Source organism: Hypanus sabinus, chromosome 10, assembly GCF_030144855.1.
Source record: "Hypanus sabinus isolate sHypSab1 chromosome 10, sHypSab1.hap1, whole genome shotgun sequence".
In the NCBI taxonomy this organism is placed as follows: Eukaryota; Metazoa; Chordata; class Chondrichthyes; order Myliobatiformes; family Dasyatidae; genus Hypanus; species Hypanus sabinus.
This window is the reverse complement of record NC_082715.1, coordinates 149,681,214-149,701,290: the sequence shown is the minus strand read 5'-3', so window position 1 is coordinate 149,701,290 and position 20,077 is coordinate 149,681,214. Positions and strand designations below refer to the sequence as shown.

Genomic DNA, 20,077 nt, shown 5'->3' with positions numbered 1-20,077 from the left:
TACTCTAGATAGTAGTATTTTGTACATTGTGGCAGGCTCAGTCACTGGAATCGCTTCCAAGTATGATTGGAAGCATACAAGCCAGAGTTCAAAGGCAAGAGCTGCTTCTGGTGCTTGGGGGTCCACGTCTAATTTTTCCGGACGTAAAATACTTCCCATGTTTTAAAACTTCCAGCCAATAAAGTTGATGCACCATCAATAAATCTCGGAGACGAGAGGCGAGATATAGGCTTTTAATGGCTGGAAGAAAGAACAAGCAGCAATTGACCACCACACTACATCCTGGAGACTGAGGCCGGGGCTCAGGCTCCAATCGCCTTTATACCGGGGTCCGTGGGAGGAGCCACGGTCAGTGGGAGGAGCCACAGGAGCAGTCAGCGGGGGGGCGTGTCCAGACAGGTATATGTAGTTCACCACATATTGTATTGTAACAGCAATCTTTCCCTCCATGTCAACAAAACAAAAGCTGTTCACTGATTTCAGGAAGGGAGACCGTTCTTTAGGAGGATAAAGACTGTCGATTCTTACAAATTTTAATCAATGCACTGGATGTACAGTGGCTGGGTAAGGCTACGAAAACAGCAGTGCGGACGCAGCTCAGAACATCATGGAAACCATCCTTGTCTGGATGGACTCTGTCTATACTTCTCGCTGCCTCAGTGAAACAGCCAGCATAATCAAAGACCTCACACACACTGGGCATTCTTCCTCCTCACCCTCCCATCAAGCTGAAGATGCAAAAGCACATAACAGAAGGCTCAAGAATTGCTTCTATCCCACTGTTATCAGACTCCTGAACTTATCGTTTGTACAATTAGATGGCCTCTTGGCCTCTCAATCTGCCTCGTTATGATCTTGCATGTTGTCGTTTACCTGCACTGGACTTGTTCTGTAGCTGTTACACTTTATTCTGCATTGTTATTGTTTACCCTGTTCACCCTCAATGCACTGCGTAATGAGTTGATTTGTAGGCAAGACAAGCTTTTCACTGTATCTCGGCAGGATGCATGAGGCAATAACCAAAATCAAAGCCCTTGACACAGCTGGAGAGGTGAGCTGCAGGAAGGATGTTTCTGATAGAGCAGAGGGATGGAGTCAGGGGTCACAGGCATAGGATACCAATATGGAGAGAAAATTCTTCACCCAGAAAATGGTGAACTGTACAGTTCTCTAATACAAGATGTAGTTAAGGCCAAACCTTCAGAAGGGTGTAGTATTCATGGTTAAAGAGACCAAAGGATAGGAGAAGAAGACAGGAAGGCAGTACTAACTTGGAAAACCCACCATGATCCTACTGAGTGGTGAAGTAGGTTTCATGGGCTGAAATGCCTACTGCTGCCCCATCTTCTGCGCTCCTACAAGATAATAACACAACTTCCAGTTCAGTGTGCCTCCCTGCCTTACATTTCAATTGAATTTCTGATCGATGTCTTTTAATTTTACTTTTCATCCCAATGGTTCAACAGACCATGCAGCAGGATAACCCCTTTCTCCACACCTGTACTTCTAACAAGATTATTTCAGAGGCAGAGTCATACCAGTATATGCTGTTGTTGACCTGAAAATGCACAAAACATCTTCTTCAGCAAAAATAAGCTTCCAGAGGACTTGTTTGAAGAGTAAGGCAGGGATCAGGAGGTGCCTGGGTCACTGGCCTTTGCTATTGGGAGAGTGTGAACCTCAGTGGATTATGAATAAGGAACTCACCGTCTGGATACATTCCCTTTGCCACAATAGTGAGGTCATAAAATGTCGCTGCAGTGTAGGCGTCAGTGGCATCCAAAGACATTGCATCTGCCACATTTCCCTGCAGAAGGAACAGTCTGTTTAGTTCTCTCGCTATGCCTGACTGCAAGAACAGAAGAACACAGTATTGTACTGGGCTCAAAATAATCAGGGATAAGCTTGCAATCGAGCAAACATTTCCAAGAGATTCAGAACCATTTTTTACATAAAGTACTTTACAACTAGGTACTTCATAGTCCACTATTATCGGCATCCATCATTAGGATGCCACCATCCAGGACATGTCCTCTTCCCATTCCTACCATCAGGGAGGTGGTACTGGAGCCTGAAGACACACACTCAACAATTTAGGAGCAACTTCTTCTCTCCGCCATCAGATATCTGAATAGACAATGGACCCATGAAAACTAATTTTGCTACTTCTTGCACTACTTATTTAATTTTTTATATATTTTCTTATAATTTCAAGTATTTGTTATGTATTGCTCTGTACTGTTGTTGCAAAACATGAAGTTTCACCAAATATGTCAGTGATAATAAACCTGATTCTGATTATATAGTTAAAGGTAATTGAATGAAACTAAACCGCTCTGCATTACAAACATCCAATTAGTCTGCTTGAAATACTTGGGCTTCTTTGTGATACAGTGGGCTCCAATTAATCAGGGTTAAGTTTTACAATGAAACAAAAGGTTCCAAGTGGATCTGAACCATTCTTTACATAGGAGCACTGCTTCTCAAGGCTGGGCCATCATTCTGTATGATCATGGCTGATTGATGCTGGCTTCAATTCTTGTGCCTTATTGTCCTCTATTGCTGATAGAACATAGAAATCTACAGCACTCTACAGGCCCTTCAGTCCACAATGTTGTGCTGATCATGTAACCTACTCTAGAAGCTGCCTAGAATTTCCCTACTGTGCAGCCCTCTACTTTGCTAAGCTCCATGTACCTATCTAAGAGTCCCTTAAAAGACCATATTGTATCTGTCCTCTACCATGCCACCAGCAGTGCATTCCACGCACCCACCAATCTCTGTGTGAAAAACCCACTCCTACATCCCCTCTGTACCTACTTCCAAGCACCTTAAAACTATACCCCCTAGGTTAGTCATTGCAGCCCTGGGAAAGAGCCTCTGGCTATCCACATGAACAATGCCTCTCATCATCTTATCCTCCGTCACGCCAAGAAGAAAAGGAGAAAAGTTTTTGTGAAAATTTATTTATCACCACTTTAAATATTTATAATGATCTAACCACCACAATCCTCAGAGGAGGAAAATTCTGGAGATTCAAGTCAAGTTTGTTGTCATGTGTACAAGTACAGTAAGGTACAGGCTCCCCTGTAGTGTATCTGCCAAACTCTGCCTTGACTAATGCAGCAGACTTACAGCTCTCTGGAGAAGAGAATTCCACAGATTCACCAAACACTGAGAGTCAAAGTTCTGGGGTCGAACAGCACAGAAACAGGGTTCTCCATGCGACTAAACAAAATGCCAATTGCACTGGCCCGCTTTTGTTCCATATCGTTATACACTTTTCCTGTGACTGTACACACTCACCCTCTATGACCCTCACGATCTTATATTTCTCTAGAAGGTCACCTTTCACTCTACTGCAGTCCAGAGAAAAAGGTCCTAAACTGCTCAACATTCAGGCCAGTGTTTCCAACATCTTCATCACCATCCTGTCTACCTGTGACACTACTCTCAGAGAACCACGTATTTGGCTCCAAGATCATAAGACCATAAAACATAGGAATAGAATTAAGCCATTCAGCCCATGGAGTCTGCTCTGCCATTCCATCATAGCTGGTTTATTATCCCTCCCACCCCCATACCACGCAGCCGAAGACTTGGTCTCCACAGCCGTTTGTGGCACTGAATTCCACAGATTCGCTGTTATGAGATGCTCCCAACTATACCGGCATCTGGGCTTTAGACCCTCTAACTCTCCAGAGTATGGATAGTCCTCTTTAGGAGTTCAGGACGGTCCCACTAATTGGCAATCATGCTTAGTGGTGGGGGGAGGGGGGGAAAGAGTCCAAGAATTGAGTCCTTAGCAGCTAAACTGAGGCTCATATCTCAATCGTAAGCCTTACTGGTGTTTTGATTTTGCTCAGTTCTCATTCCAGCTTTATACTATGTCTCAGTTCCAGCCTCAGATACCTCAGCATTTGGAATCCAAACCATCCTCGCCAAAGTACGATTGAGCCAACATGGATTCAGCGGGGTATCAGAGTCTCTTGGCCACTAGCATGAGGCTGGCCTCAATCCACTGCAGTTCCACTCTGCTGATCTTGGACAATCTCCGTAAGTCACAGGAGCAGAAAGGGGCCATCGAGTCGGCTCCGCCATTCCATCATGGCCGATCCCATATCCCACTCAACCCCACACACCTGCCTCCTTGCCAGATGCTTTGATGCCCTGACTGATCAGGAAATTATCAACTTCTGCCTTAAGTATACTCATGGATTTGGCCTTCACCACAGTCTGTGGTAGAGCATTCCATAGATTCACTGCTCTCTGGCTTTAAAAAAAAATCCCCCTTAACTCTGTTCTAAAAGATCACCCCTCACTTTTGATGCTGTGCCCTCTAGTTCGGGATACCCCCAGCATAGGAAACATCCTCTCCACATCCATCATATCTAGTTCTTTCAGATTCCCACATATTCTTGGAGTCATCCATCGCGAATGACCATTCACCCAGGGATTGCCTGGGCGAGTATCGGTGGCCCAGAATGACAAGAGGTTCAACAGTACGTGCAGGTGTGCACCAGGAACAAAAGCCCCATGCCAGACCTCAAGGGCACACATCTCCATGGACTTTGTCATGGGTCTTCCACCATCCCAGGGGAAGACTGTCAACATGGTAATTGTTGATCGGTTTTCAATGACCTCCAAGTTAATTGCCTTGAAAAAGCTACCTTCTGTGACGGAGATGGCCAAAATTGTCCTGGATCAGATCTTCAGGATCCATGGATTTCCGATGGACGTTGTCTCAGATCGTGGTCCATAGTTTGCATCATGTTTCTGGAGGGCGTTCTGTAAGCTGATAACAACTGCAAGCCTTTTCTCTGGGTTTTACCTGCAGACTAATGGCCAACGTGCCCGACGCTGGCTCCTTAGGCCTGAGTCGATGTAATTAACTAATGGCCAGACAGAGCAAACCAACCGGGACCTAAAGTGTCCTAAGATACCTGGCTTCAGAAAGGCCTGATGAGTGGCGGGACCATCTGATGTGGGCAGTGGTCACCCACAACATCTTGCAGCATTCTGCATTAAGGATGCTATTGTTCGAGTGCCAGTTTGGTTGTACTCCGCCCATTTCTGGAACAGGAGACCAAGGCTGGGGTCCCTGTGGCCAAGGATCTCATCCAACACTGCAAGCAAAATGGACTGGGGCAAGAGATTTTGCTGGCCTCCACCCGGAAGGTGAAACCCAGGCAAACTGAAAGATAAAGAAGGGACCCACTTTGCAGCCCTGGCTGTCCACACCCAATTTGGTGGTCTAGAGAGTTGGCACCCAAGTTCATTGGACACTTCAAAAGCCAGGGGAAAGTAAAACCAGGAGGGTTGCGCCTCTAAACTCCCAAAGACCCTCAAGATCAATCGCACCTTCCACATCTCTAAATTAAAGCCTGTCACTTAACCCTATCACCGCCCAGATTTATCGAAGGAGACCAGCGCTTCACGGTGAGAAGATTTTTGGAGCCCCGTACTGTTTGGGAACACCTCGTGGACTGAGAAGGATTCTGATGCAAGGGAGAGTGCTGGGGGCCTGGAAAGGACATCTTGGATCCCACCTCTGATCCACGGCCATTATCACCGTCTCTCCGGGCAGCCAGGGCCATCAGGAGCTGGCCGTAAAAGGAGGGGGCCCTGTTATGAGACACTCTCAACGATGCCAGCTCCCGGGATTTAGACTCTCTAACTCATTGAAGTACAGACAGCTGGCATGGTCCAGCTATCGGCAGTCAGGTTTTGGGTGGCAAGATTTGAGTATTTAAAGAGCACCTGAACTGAGATTCGATGCTTATTCATAAGCCTGGCTAGAGATATTGTCTAGTGTTTTTTTTCTGCCTGTACTCAGTCCAGCTTTATACTGTGTCTTGATTCCAGCCTCGGATACTCCAGCACGTGTCCAAACCTTCCTCATAAAGGGGTCTCTTCATATTCACCACCTTCTGGCTAAAGAAATTCCTCCTCCTCTTTGTTCTGCAGGGACGTTCTTGTGTTCTGAGGCCGTACCCTCTGGTCCTAGACTCCTGCACTATAGGAAACAACCCGTAATGTCTGCTCTACCTAGACCTTTCAATATTCAATAGATTTCACTGAGATTCCAACCCCCCCCCCCCCCACCCCCAATATTCCTGTAGACCTTCCCGTTCACTGTGAAGAAACCCCATTCTAAAAGGTTAGCCTTTACCCTGAATTCTTTGAGGCTGTTCTGGCACTTTGTTTTCAAGTGCTTCCTCTGATGAACTTGAGAGGTGCATTTTGTCACCTGCATCATGCTTTCTGACTTCTCTTTCCTCCAGTACAAAGGGCGTAGCCACGTGGTGGGGGCATTACTGGGGTAATGGCTAGCTTCATCCCCTTAACTTTCGACTCCTGATAAAGGGTCTCGGCCTGAAACGTTGTTTGTTTATTCCGCTCCAGATATGCTGCCTGACCTACTGAGTTCCTCCAGCACTTTGTGTGTTCTTAATGGCATAATAACCAGGATGTTGTTACGTGTTTCTGGAGACCCGAGCTGAAAGTTCACTGAGGCAGCTGGTGGACTTGCACACTGGTAACCTGTAGCTGAAACAAAGGCAATTTTGTGAGCATGACCACAAAAATGGGGACTGTTGGTCCAGGGAGAGAATTGGGGTCTATGTGTGATTCCTGCCCACCAATATCTACCTCAGTGACTCCTCGAGGAGGAATTGGGGTGGACAATAAATCCTGCCATTGAGTGACTTCAACAACCTGAGAAGGCAGAGTACCTCGCCACTCTCTGGGACCCCCTCAGCAGTTGTGCATTCCATAAGACAAAGGAATAGAACTAAGCAATTTGGTCCATTTAATCTGCTTGACCATCCTATCATGGGATTTATTTTTCCCCTTGACCCTATTCTCCTGCCTTCTCCCTGTAACTTTTGATGCCCTTGCTAATCAAGAACCTACCAACCTCCACTTTAAATATACCCAATTGTTGGACTCCACAGCCATCAGTGGCAATGAAATCCATAGATTCTCCACCCTCAGGCTAAAGAAATTTCTCCTCAGCTCTGTTCTAAATGAACGCCCTTGTACCCTGAGGCTGTACCATGTGGTCCTAGACTTCTGCACTATTGGAAACATCCTGTCAATGTTCAGTCTATCTAGGCCTTTCAATATTTGATGTTTCAGTGAGATTCCACCCTCCCCACCTCATTCCTCTAAGCGTCAGTGAGTACAGGCCCAAAGCCATCAAATGTTCCTCGTATGTTAACCCTTTCACACCCAGGATCACACCTGTGAACCTCCTCTGGACCATCTCCAATGCCAGTATATCCTTTCATAGATGAGGGGCCCAGAACTGTTCACAAGACTCCAGGTGAGCCGCGCTGATAAGCTGCCTGCTACAATGATGGAGAACCACGAGGGGTATAGTGGAGCATCAGATGCAAACAGGTTCATTTCTCCAAGAGAATATGCTCAAGGGTCTTTCTTTGACCTTTGCTTCCTTACCCGTATCTTTTTGATGCAGTCCTCGACATTACGTGCTTTGATGCAGGACAGCTTGGTGAGGGAGTTCCTTGCTCTGGGAGTCAGCACTGCCTGGAGAGCATTGGAGAGTTCAGCACACTTCCTCTGTTCCATGTCTGATATATTACACCATCTGAACTTCTTTGCTGCAATTTCAGAAAGGAGATTGTAACTAGAGAACTCTGCTCAAAATGGACAACATCCTGTCTGTCTCATTCTCTATCCCCCACACCCCAGCCCTTTCTCCTATCACCCACCTGCACTGAGGGGCATTTTTAAGCTGCTAACTACCTACCTGGATGTCTTTGGGATGTGAGAGGAAACTGAAGCATCCAGGAGGAAGCTACGTGGTCATGAAAAACTTTCAAACTCCACACAGACAGTGTCCAAGGTCAGGACCCTGGAGTTGTAATGGTGCGGCTCTACATGCTGCATTTCGGTGCTGCCACAATTCAGTGTTGTTTCTGGAAGTCCACCACCAGACATATTCTCCTCACCCTTTCTGAAGAAACTGTTCCCCCTGCTCCTCGCAGTCGCCATCCCCCCCACATCTCCACTGACCACAGTTTCTCCCCAGTACATTGGAACTGGAGAGGGACAAGAACTGTAGGACACAGCTGGTTCAAGGGCTGAACGCCCCCTTTCCACATGGTGACCAATGCAAATCAAAAGCATTAAAATTAAATTTGCATAATTACTTTGGAGAATGCTGGAAGTACCCAGCAGGTCAGGCAGCATCTGTGGAGAGTTAACGTTGCATGTTGATGGCCTTGCATTGGAAATGGAAAAAGTTAGAAATTGCAGAAGTTTTAAGTTGCAGGGAAAAGACAATGTGGGGAGAAGAGAAGTGATGGAATTGGGACCTGGAAAGATACAGCTGGAGATGGAGTTAAAGGACACAGAAAATGGAAGCCTCAATCAGTCATGTTGGATTAGGGTCTAAATTCGTATTTTATATAATCATGAGATGCACTAGTAAGGTCTTTGTTCCAGGGAAAGGGAAACAAAATCTAGAGGAGAGGGGTTTAAGGTGAGAAGGAAAAAAAAAAGGACCTGAAGGGCAATTTTTTTCCCCACACAGAATGATGGGTAATAGAACAAGATACCTGGGAAAGTGGTTGAGGCAAGTACAATGACAACATTTAAAAGACATTTAAATCCAAAAGGTTGACTGGTTATTCCTCTTCATGGCTGCTGCCTGGCCTGCAGAATTCCTCTGGCATTCTGAATATGTTGCATATACTTGGTGCATTGGGCGTGGAGCTTCCCTCTGTGGATATTGATATGCTAAAGGCAACTGATGCAAAACCTTGTTTGATCCAAGTTCCCAGTGTGCACACATGGTCACCTAATGTGCAAACACAAGAGATTCTGCAGAAATTGGAAAGCCAGCGTAACACACACAAAATGCTTGAGGAATCCAGCAGCAACTATGGGAAGGAATAAACAGTCGATACTTTGTGCTGAGACACCCAGTCTTGATGAAGAGTCTCAGCCTGAAATGTCGATTCTTTATTCCTTTCCATTGATGCTGCCTGACCTACTCAGTTCCCTCGGCATTTTGAGTTGACCTAGCCCTTTTGAGGCATCGCTCCTTGAAGATGTCTTGGATACTAAGGAGGCTAGTGCCCATGATGGAGCTGACTAGTTTTACAGCTCCCTGCTGCTTATTTCAATCCTGTGAAGTAGCTCCACACCCCCCCATACCAGACGGTGATACAATCTGTTAGAATGCTCTCCATCTGTACAAATTTGCCAGTGTTTTTGATGACGTACCAAATCTTCTCAAGTCCCCAATGAAATATAGCTGCCATTGTGCCTTTTTTCTAGCTGCATGGATATGTTGGGAAGTCTTCTCCTCCTCCCAGTGAATACAGAGCTTACCTGTTTAACCTCGCCTCATACGACAGCTCTGGAGCTGTTCAATGATGTCCAATCCCACTCTCCCCAACAGAAGCTCTGTCAGTGGGTAGATAACTAGATTGATTTCAACACCTCCTCTCTACCTCCCAATAACACTCCTGACCACAACACACGTGGTTATTTTAGAATCATCAGTGTATTGGGGAGGAAACGGTGCACCTGGAAACCGTCAGGAAAGCTGAAGCCCATGCCTTCTCTGTTCTTCTCTTGGCAAAAGCTGTCTGATTGCGAGCAGTTAGTACAATCACTTTTCAGCACTAGCAATCACCCAGTGGGGTTCGATCCCTGCCGCTGCCTGTAAGGAGTTTGTACATTCCCTCTGAGTGCTCCAGTTTCCCCCCACATTCCAAAGATGTATGGGCCAGGGTTAGTAAATAGTGGTATGCCATATTGACATGAGAAGTGAAGTGACACCTAATCCAATTAACCGCTCAGACCTCCTTTAAATTTCTCCCTTTTCTTCTTAAACCCGGGTCTTCTAGTTCTAAACTTCCCTGTCCTGGCGAAAAGGCCCTGTCTATCTTTTTATCTATCCACCTAAACCAGTCTTGGTGACATTTGGGAAAAGATGCTGTGTTTCAATCCAAATGCTGATTTGAATTGACACAAAATAACACCATCCTCTGTACAATCTTTCAATGTATAAGTCACAAATAAAACTAATCTGAATGTTTCCAGCAGTTTCTTGTTTTTTTTTAAACTTTGCAATACTCAATAAGCTGTATAAAATCCTTCTTATTCTACTTCATAACCAGTGTGTCTTTGAGCCTTAGTTTCCTGTCAATGTACAAGGGGTGATTGATAAGTTTGTGGCCCAAGGTAGAAGGAGTCAATTTTAGACTCCTTCCGCCATAGGCCATGAACTTATCAATCGCCCCTGATGAGTTATTAACTTCAAACTTTCTGCACAATCACTCAAAGAGTTGAACTGCATGTGCACATAACGAGAGCTGTATAATTCATCTCCTTCGTCCTTAGGCCACAAACTTATCAATCAACCCTGCTGTGGACACTTTCTGGAGATCCAAGATCCATATGCTTCACGACCGCTGGACTAAGGGTGTAAATGTAGGAGGGGACTATGTTGAAAAATAAATGTGCTAGGTTTTCTAAAATTGACTCCTTCTACCTTAGGCCACGAACTTATCAATCACCCCTCATATTTTTGCATATTTTGTCACAATTAAACATTGAAATGAAAGCTCCTTATTCCACAAACATGTACCACACTTCAACTGCATTGCTTAAGCCATTCAACGTCAGAGGGAATCCACCCAGAAACATGTACAGTATGTGTCGACATGTTTCCTTTACACATCACAGCTTGTATCTCCACACAGAAAATGCCGGGGGAACTCTGCAGATTCAGATTCAGATTCAGTTCATTGTCATTTAGAAACCACAAATGCAATGCAGTTAAAAAATGAGACAACGTTCCTCCAGAATGATATCGCAAAAAGCACATGACAAAACAGACTACACCAGGAAATCCACAATCCAGAGTCCGGAGAGGCTGCTGCGTATTAATATCGCGCTACCATCTTTTCGTGTTCCCGGAAAGGAGCTCCAAAACCACCAGACTAAACAAGACCAAAAGCTAAAGCTACAAGACCTGAACAAAACCACATAGTTACAACATATAGTTTCAACAGTGCAAACAATAGCATAATTGATAAAAAAAAACAGACCATGGGCACAGTAAAAATAGTCCAAAGATGTTAAAAGACTATAAGTTCGAAAGAAACCATCACACAACTTTCACAAGTCCTCAGGGTCCCGATAGACTCATCATCCCACGCAGGTGGCAGAAGGGAATACCCCCGCTATGGACTTCCACAGCGCCACCCGACTCAGCCTCGCAGACGCAGCACACAGTGAAAGCGACCTGACCGCAGCGGATTCCAAGTCTGTTGAACCTCCAACCATCCCCTCCGGCACAGCTTCTCCAAGCACCATCCTCTGCCGAGGGTATTAAGACGCCCCCGCCAACAGCCATTGGCAATGTGATCCCGAGGACTGGGGGCCCATTCTACCCAGCAGAGACCCGGACCTCACAGCAGCAGCAGCAATGGATCAGGCAGTTTTCAAAATGGGGAGTTTTCAAAATGCCAATCTGTGTTGATCATGTTACTCACCGGCATATTTCCCATCCTTGTCAGACTTATATCTCTCACAGGGAATGTTTCTTCACAAATGACAGTGCTCAGATCATTTCCCCATTGCAGATACTACCCTGTACTTCTACCATCTTCTGCTCTGGCATCTCCAGCCTGGCAGAATAAACTTTATCCCCTTTCAGCCCAGCCCAGCCCAATCTGCCCAAATAAACTTCGTACCCTTCCAGTCCCAGCCCAGCTGCCAGAATAAACTTCATCCCCTCCAGTCCCAGCCCAGCCTGGCAGAATAAACTTCATCCCCTCCAGTCCCAGCCCAGCCTGGCAGAATAAACTTCATCCCCTCCAGTCCCAACCCAGCTGCCAGAATAAACTTCATCCCCTCCAGTCCCAACCCAGCCTGGCAGAATAAACTTCATCCCCTCCAGTCCCAGCCCAGCCTGGCAGAATAAACTTCATCCCCTCCAGTCCCAACCCAACTGCCAGAATAAACTTCATCCCCTCCAGTCCCAACCCAGCCTGGCAGAATAAACTTCATCCCCTCCAGTCCCAACCCAGCCTGGCAGAATAAACTTCATCCCCTTCCAGTTCCAGCCCAGCCTGGTAAAATAAACTTCATCCCCTCCAGTCCCAACCCAGCCTGGCAGAATAAACTTCATCCCCTCCCGTCCCAACCCAGCCTGGCAGAATAAACTTCATCCCCTCCAGTCCCAGCCCAGCCTGGCAGAATAAACTTCATCCCCTTCCAATCCCAGCCTGGCAGAATAAACTTCATCCCCTCCAGTCCCAGCCCAGCCTGGCAGAATAAACTTCATCCCCTCCAGTCCCAGCCCAGCCTGGCAGAATAAACTTCATCCCCTTCCAATCCCAGCCTGGCAGAATAAACTTCATCCCCATCCAGTCCCTTGCACACTAACTCAGTCGAGCCCACAATTTCTATCACGTAAAGTCAAGGTTGAGTTTGTTGTCATTCGCACAACCACACATGTGCATGGTGGAATGAAAATCATTCTATCTCCTGCCCGCTGGTACTTCTCCCCCTCCCTCCATCTTCTTATTCTGGTTTCTGCTCGACCTGTTTGTGAGACCTGACTGACCACAGCAATGATCAATGTTTTCTTAGATAACCATTTACTTTTGGGAAAGGGGAAATCTGACCAGGAGCAATGATGAGGTGGGCCTGAGATTACCCACAAAGGCTCTTACCTAGAGCCATTGTTGGCACAATTGGTCAAACATTTCAGCTACACAGCAATTTTGTTCAGTGATGAAGAACAGGTCACTGTTCTACCAGAGGAGACAACACACAGAAACTATCCAGAATGGGACAGATACAGATACCCCCAGCCACTCCTGGTCTGTTCTTCAGGAGAATCACATAGAAACTATCCAGAATGGGACATAACCCCCAGCCACTCCTCATCTATTCTGTTCTGCAGGAGACATCACAGAGAAATTATCCAGACTGGGACCCCCAGCTACTCCTGGTCTGTGGAAGCTGTCACATTAATCTTCATTTTCCCTGTATCATTCTAACAGACAGCCCTTTAGGTCAATGTAAGAAACAAATAGTGCATCTATATTCTGCATAACACAACATCCAAATGTCTCCACCCAGTTATAGATGTTTATAAACATAGTCACTGTTATAATTTCCATGATAAAGGTGAACAATGAAGTGTAATTTTCAGAGAGGGTGCAGAGAGGGTAATTAGGATGCTGCTGGGATTGGAGAGCATGCCTTGCAAGGAAAGGCTGAGCAAAGCGTGGAGTTTTCTGTTTGGAGCAAAGGAAGCTGAGTGGCAAATTGACAGAGGTGTACAAGATGATAAGAGGCACAGTTCAAGTGCACAGTCAGAGACCTTTATCCAAGGGCAGAAACGAACAATATGAGAGGGCATTTTTTTTTAAGGTATTTGGAGGAAAGTATAGGGAGGATGTCAAAGGTAAGTTTTTTTTTACACAGAGAGTGGTGGCTGTGTGGAATGCCCTCCGAAGTGTGATGGTAGAGGCAGATACATTAGTGGCATTTAAGAAACTTTAGATCGGCACATGGGTGATAAAAAAAATAGAGGGATGTAGAAGGAAAGGGTTAGATTGACCTTAGAGCTGGCTAAAATATAGGCATAACACCATGGGTCACTGGGCCTCTGGTGTGTTGCAGTGTTCTCTGTCGATGAATAGGCAGAAATACCTGTTGGAGTCACAGAGAGAGTTAAACAACACAGAAATGACTAAACTGACAATAAATCACACATGGCCAGCTCTGGTCAGAGGAAAACAGAGATGCAGCTTCAAACTTACCCAAAGCTATTGCAATGAAGAAGACGAGAACAATTCCTCCCTTCATGGTAGGGCTATCAATGTTTGCCTCCACTTCCCGTTAACTCTGCGCTCCAGTAAAAGATCTCAAGCAGAGCTTAGCGAGAGAGCGACAGTGTACCGATAACGTCACAGTGAACGCCTGGCAGCCGCTGGCTCCAACAGTGGAAGGCTGTGCTCCATCCATTGCTGGGAAATAACACTTGGAAGCTGCTGGTGTTTGAAATTAACAGTCTTCATGTGGAAGCAATTATCTGCCTCCTTGTATTATATTCAGATGTTTCTCAGAGGTTAACATAATGGAATCTGGCAGCTTTGTATCCACTTGTCAAAGCTCCACAAGTGCTCCGGTCTGCAGCCTTTAACTGTCTCCGACCCACGGACTCCATTATAGAGCACCTGGAGGAAAACACACACAGCCATAGGGAGACCTTACAAACTCCTTACAGAGAGCAGCGGAGCTGAACCCGGGTCACTGGTGCAGTAACGGCCCCACACTACCACCTGCTCCAACATTTAAGAGAAGTTCGGATAGGCACATGGATGAGAGAGATATGGGGAAATGGTTAGGATGCAGGTAGATGGGCTAGGCACAGACTAGATGGGCCAAAGGGCCTATGTTGTAGTGCTCTATGACTCTATAACACAAGCCAGTGTTTGGAAAAATGAAATAAATACGCCTCAGGAACATCTCAACCAGTTATGTCATTCAGACAATACTCCCTAACATAAATTTCATCATATATCAGCCAATGAGACACCGTACCATACACTGACTTTCTCTCTCCACAGACCTGAAGATTATTTCCAGCATCTTCTGTATTTATTCCAGATTTACAGCATCTGCATGCTTTTATTTTGTTTTTCAAGTACATTGCGCTGTCTGGCTGAGATGATACTTCCCCAAACAATTATAATAAAATAATTCTTCTCCACTTTAAGCTCCTCTCTTGTAAAGATGGAATGGAAATCCCAGCGATCAGACAGGTAAAGTTCCACCAAAGGTCTCCATTTCAGCTGAAATCTTTATAAGGTATCTCTTATCACCTCTTACAAAGTAAAATCAGGCAATATAGGGGACAACAGGGCTTTGCTTTCAGATGAGCGCAATCTTATCATCACTTTGACCATCAAAACATGGAGGAACCTTCACAAACTCTCCAAGTCCCCAGATGTCCCTGTGTTTTCAGTCTCCGATGCCGGCATGAGAGCACCCTTCAGAAGGGTGAGCACACAGAAAGTATCCGGCCCAGATGGGGTACCTGGTACTAAAGACCTGTGCTGATCAACCGGCTGGAGAGTTTACTGAGATCTTTAACCTCTCACTGTGGTAGTGTGCAGTCCCCACCTATTCCAAGCAGGCTTCGGTTATACTGGTACTTAAAACAACATAGTAACTTGCCTCAATGACTCATCCAGTAGCACTTACATCCCCTGGGATGAAGTCCTTTGAGAAGTTGTTGATGAAACATATCAACTCCTGCCTGAGAAGCGACTTGGATTCACTCCATTTTGTCACTGTCACAATAGAACCACAGCAGATGCTATCTCGTAGGCTCTTCACTCAACCCTGGAACATCTGAACAGCAAAACAGTGGCATGCAAAAGTTTGGGCACCCCGGTCAAAATTTCTGTTACTGTGAATAGTTAACTGAGCAGAAGATGAACTGATCTCCGAAAGTCATAAAGTTAAAGATGAAACATTCTTTTCAACATTTTAAGCAAGATTAGTGTATTATTTTTGTTTTGTACAATTTTAGAGTGAAAAAAGGAAAGGAGCACCATGCAAAAGTTTGGACATCCCAAGAGATTAGAGCTCTCAGATAACTTTCACCAAGGTCTCAGACCTTAATCAGCTTGTTAGGGCTATGGCTTGTTCACAGTCATCATTAGGAAAGGCCAGGTGATGCAAATTTTAAAGCTTTATAAATACCCTGACTCCTCAAACCTTGTCCCAACAATCAGCAGCCATGAGCTTCTCTAAGCAGCTGCCTAGCACTCTGAAAATTAAAATAAATGACACCCACAAAGCAGGAGAAGGCCATAAGAAGATAGCAAAGTGTTTTCAGGTAGCCGTTTCCTCAGATCGTAATGTTATTAAGAAATGGCAGTTAACAGGAACAGTGGAGGTCAAGTTGAGGTCTGGAAGACCAAGAAAATTTTCTGAGAGAACTGCTTGTAGGACTGCTGGAAAGGCAAATCAAAACCCCCGTTTGACTGCAAAAGACCTTCAGGAAGATTGAGCAGACTCTGGAGTGGTGATGCACTGTTCTACTGTGCAGCGACACCTGCACAAATATGACCTCCATGGAAGAGTCATCAGAAGAAAACCTTTCCTGCGTCCTCACCACAAAATTCAGCGACAGAAGTTTGCAAAGGAACATCTAAACAAGCCTGATGCATTTTGGAAACAAGTCCTGTGGACTGATGAAGTTAAAATAGAACATTTTGGCCACAATGAGGATGTGACTAAACACATTGATGAAGGAAGAGCAGTAGATGTAGTGTATATGGATTTCAGCAAAGCATTTGGTAAGATACCCTATGCAAGACTTACTGAGAAAGTAAGGAGGCATGGGATCCAAAGGGACATTGCTTTGTGTCCAGAACTGGCTTGCCCACAGAAGGCAAAGAATGGTTGTAGATGGGTCATATTCTGCCTAGAGGTCGGTCACCAGTGGAGTGACTTGGGGATCTGTTCTGAGACCCTTCTTACTCGTGATTTTTATAAATGACCTGAATGAGGAAGTGGAGGGATGGGTTAGTAAGTTTGCTGATGACACAAAGGTTGGAGGTGTTGTGGATAGTGTGGAGGGTTGTCAGGGGTTACAGCAAGACATTGATAGGATGCAAAACTGGGCTGAGAAATGGCAGATGGAGTTCAACCCAGATAAGTGTGAAGTGGTTCATTTTGATAGGTCAAATATAATGGCAGAATATAGTATTAATGGTAATACTCCTGGCAGTGTGGAGGATCAGAGTCCATAGGACGCTCAGAGCAGCTGCACAGGTTGACTCTGTGGTTAAGAAGGCGTATGGTGTATTGGACTTCATCAATCATGGAATTGAATATAGGAGCCCAGAAGTAATGTTGCAACTATATAGGACCCTGGTCAGACCCCACTTGGAGTACTGTGCTCAGTTCTGGTGGCCTCACTACAGGAGGGATGTGGAAACCATAGAAAGGGTGCAGAGGAGATTTACAAGGAAGTTGCCTGGATTTGGGAGCATGCCTTATGAGAATATGTTGAGTTAACTCTCCCTTTTCTCCTTGGAGCAAAGGAGGATGAGGGGTGACCTGATAGAGGTGTACAAGATGACGAGAGGCATTGATCATGTGGATAGTCAGAGGCTTTTTCCCAGGGCTGAAATGGTTGCCACAAGAGGACACAGGCCTAAGGTGCTGAGGAGTAGGTACAGAGGAGATGTTAGGGGTTAGCTTTTTACTCAGAGAGTGGTGAGTGCGTGGAATGGGCTGTTGGCGATGGTGATGGAGGCGGATACAATAGGGTTTTTTAAGAGGCTTCTAGATAGGTACATGGAGCTTAGTAAAATAGAGGGCTATAGGTAAGCCTAGTAATTTCTAAGGTAGGCACATGTTCGGCATGTGGGCCGAAGGGCCTGTATTGTGCTGTAGGTTTTCTATGTTTCTATGTTATCATTTCAATAGATTTGTCCTGGGACCAGCACATAAGTCCTATTACAAAAAAGGCACAACAGTTTGCACAGATTCAGCATGTCATCTAAAACTTTGACAAACTTCTGTAGATGCACAGTGGAAGTGTCCTGACTGGTTGCATCATGACCTGGTATGACCAGTGACCTTGAATGGAAAAGCCTACAAAAAGTAATGGATATAGCCCAGTCCATCACAGGAAAAGCCCTCTACACTACTGAGCACATCGACAAGGAGCAGTGTCACAAGAAAGCAGCATCTGTCATGACAGAACCCCTCCATCCAGTCCAGGCTCTTTACTCACCGCTGCCATCAAGAAGGTGGTACAGAATCCCTGGGCCCTACACCAACAGGTGCAGGAACAGCTGTTACCTTGCAAACATCAGGCTCCTGAACCAACATGGATAACTCCACTCACCTCAACTCTGAACTGATTCTACAAACTATAGGCTCAATTCCAAGGCATGACAACTCATGCTCTCAGTATTATTTGTTTATTTATTTATTTGAACATTTTGTCCTTTTTTCTTACATATTAGTTGTTGCTGCTCTTTGTTATGCATATTTTTCAGAAGTTTATTGTATTTCTTTCTGTTCCTTTGAATGCCCGCAGGAAAATGAATCTCAGGGTAGTGTATGGTGACATAGACGTACTTTGACAATAAATTTACTTTGAACTTTTGAACTCTTGTATGATAACACAAGGAAATCGGAAGATGTTGGAAATTCAAGCAACACACACGAAATGCCGGTGGAACGCAGCAGGCAGGCAGCATCTATAGGAAGAAGTACAGTCGACAGTTTGGGCCGAGACCCTTCATTAGGACTAACTGAAAGAAAAGATAGTAAGAGATTTGAAAGTGGGAGGGGAGGGGGAGATCCGAAATGATAGGAGAAGACAGGAGGGGGTGGGATGAAGCTAAGAGCTGGAAAGTTGATTGGCAAAAGGAATACAGAGCTGGAGAAGGGAAAGGATCATGGGACAGGAGGCCTAAGGAGAAAGAAAGGGGGAGGGGAGCACCAGATGGAGAGCAGGCAAAGAGTGATTGTGAGAGGGACAGAGAGAGAGAAAAAAATTATAGATAGATAGATAAATAAATAAGGGATGGGGTAATAAGGGGAGGAGGGGCATTAACGTATTTCGAGAAATCAATTTTCATGCCATCAGGTTGGAGGCTACCCAGATGGAATATAAGGTGTTGTTCCTCCAACCTGAGTGTGGATTCATCTTGACAGTAGAGGTGGCCACGTATAGACATATCAGAATGGGAATGGGACGTGGAATTAAAACGTGTGGCCACTGGGAGATCCTGCTTTCTCTGACGGACAGAGCGTAGGTGTTCAGTGAAACAGTCTCCCAGTCTGCGTAGATCTCACAATCTAACTCATTATGGCTTTGCATCTTTTGGTTTACCTGAATGCACTTTCTTTGTAACTGACACTGCAGTCTGGGAATGTTTTCCCTTGTATACATTGATGTACTGATATGGTGAAATGATCTGTATAGATGGTATGGAAACAAAGCGTTTCATAAACCTTAGTACATGTGACAATTCTAAACCAATTACCATTCACAAATCCTCTGATACTTCATTAGAAGACAGAAGTTTCCATGTGGGAGACTCCAATTGATGCAAGGTAGAATATGGAAGTCTTTCCCAAGATTCTGATTGGAAGGTTGGACATAATACTCGTTGATGCAGGATTCCATTCGCACAGCTGACATGATGCAGAAACCAAGTCAGATGAGCAAGAGAGATCAGTCAGAGGATGGAGGTAGGGTGGAGAAGGATCACATTGGCACACCCTGTTCTATGTTTTTTATTGATTTGCACTAAGTCAAAACTAAACCTTTGGAGATTTGCCCATGATAGAACATAGGACAAAACTGTCTTTTGGCCAATGATGTTGCGCTGACCTTTAAAAAGATCAATCTAAGCTTTTCCTCGTACATTGCCTTTCATTTTCTACCATTCATGTGCCTATCTAGGAATTTCTAAATGTCCTTAATGTTTCTAGCTCTACCCACACCCCTGTCAGGGTGTTCCATATATTCACCACACTCTGTGTAATAAAAAAATCTATTTCAGATAACCCCATTATGCTTTCCTCCAGTCACCTTAAAATTACCCCCCAACCCCACCACTATATTAGCAATCCTGGGAAAAAGTCTATCCATTCAATCCGCACCTCTTATCATCTTACACCTCTATCAAGACACCTTTCATCCTCCCTCACTCCAAAGAAAAAAGCCCTATCTCACTCAACCTGTCCTTATAAGACATGCTCTCTAATCCAAGTAGCATCCTGGTAAATTTCTTCTGCACCCTCTCTAAAGCTTCCTATGAAGTGACCAGAACTGAACACAATAGTCCAAGTGTGGTCTAACCATTGGTTTATAGAGCTGCAACACTACCTTGAGGCTCTTGAACTTAATCCTCCAACTAATGAAGGCCAACACACTAGCTGGCCAACATAACATTTCAGCTAAACCCCATCATCTTTGGGTCCAATTGTATGTTTCACAATTATAGAGTAATATGGCATAGAAACATGACCTTTG

General features: G+C 45.1%; 1 protein-coding gene across 1 annotated transcript in view; it reads right to left on the bottom strand.

Moving 5' to 3' along the window:
• Nucleotides 1–13,866, bottom strand: part of sxph (saxiphilin) — a 95,911-nt gene extending 82,045 nt beyond the window's left edge. The window contains 3 exon segments of the mRNA XM_059981334.1: nt 1,708–1,807; nt 7,462–7,625; nt 13,821–13,866. Coding sequence (XP_059837317.1) covers nt 1,708–1,807; nt 7,462–7,625; nt 13,821–13,866 — 310 coding nt within the window.
• Nucleotides 13,867–20,077: the final 6,211 nt, after the last annotated feature.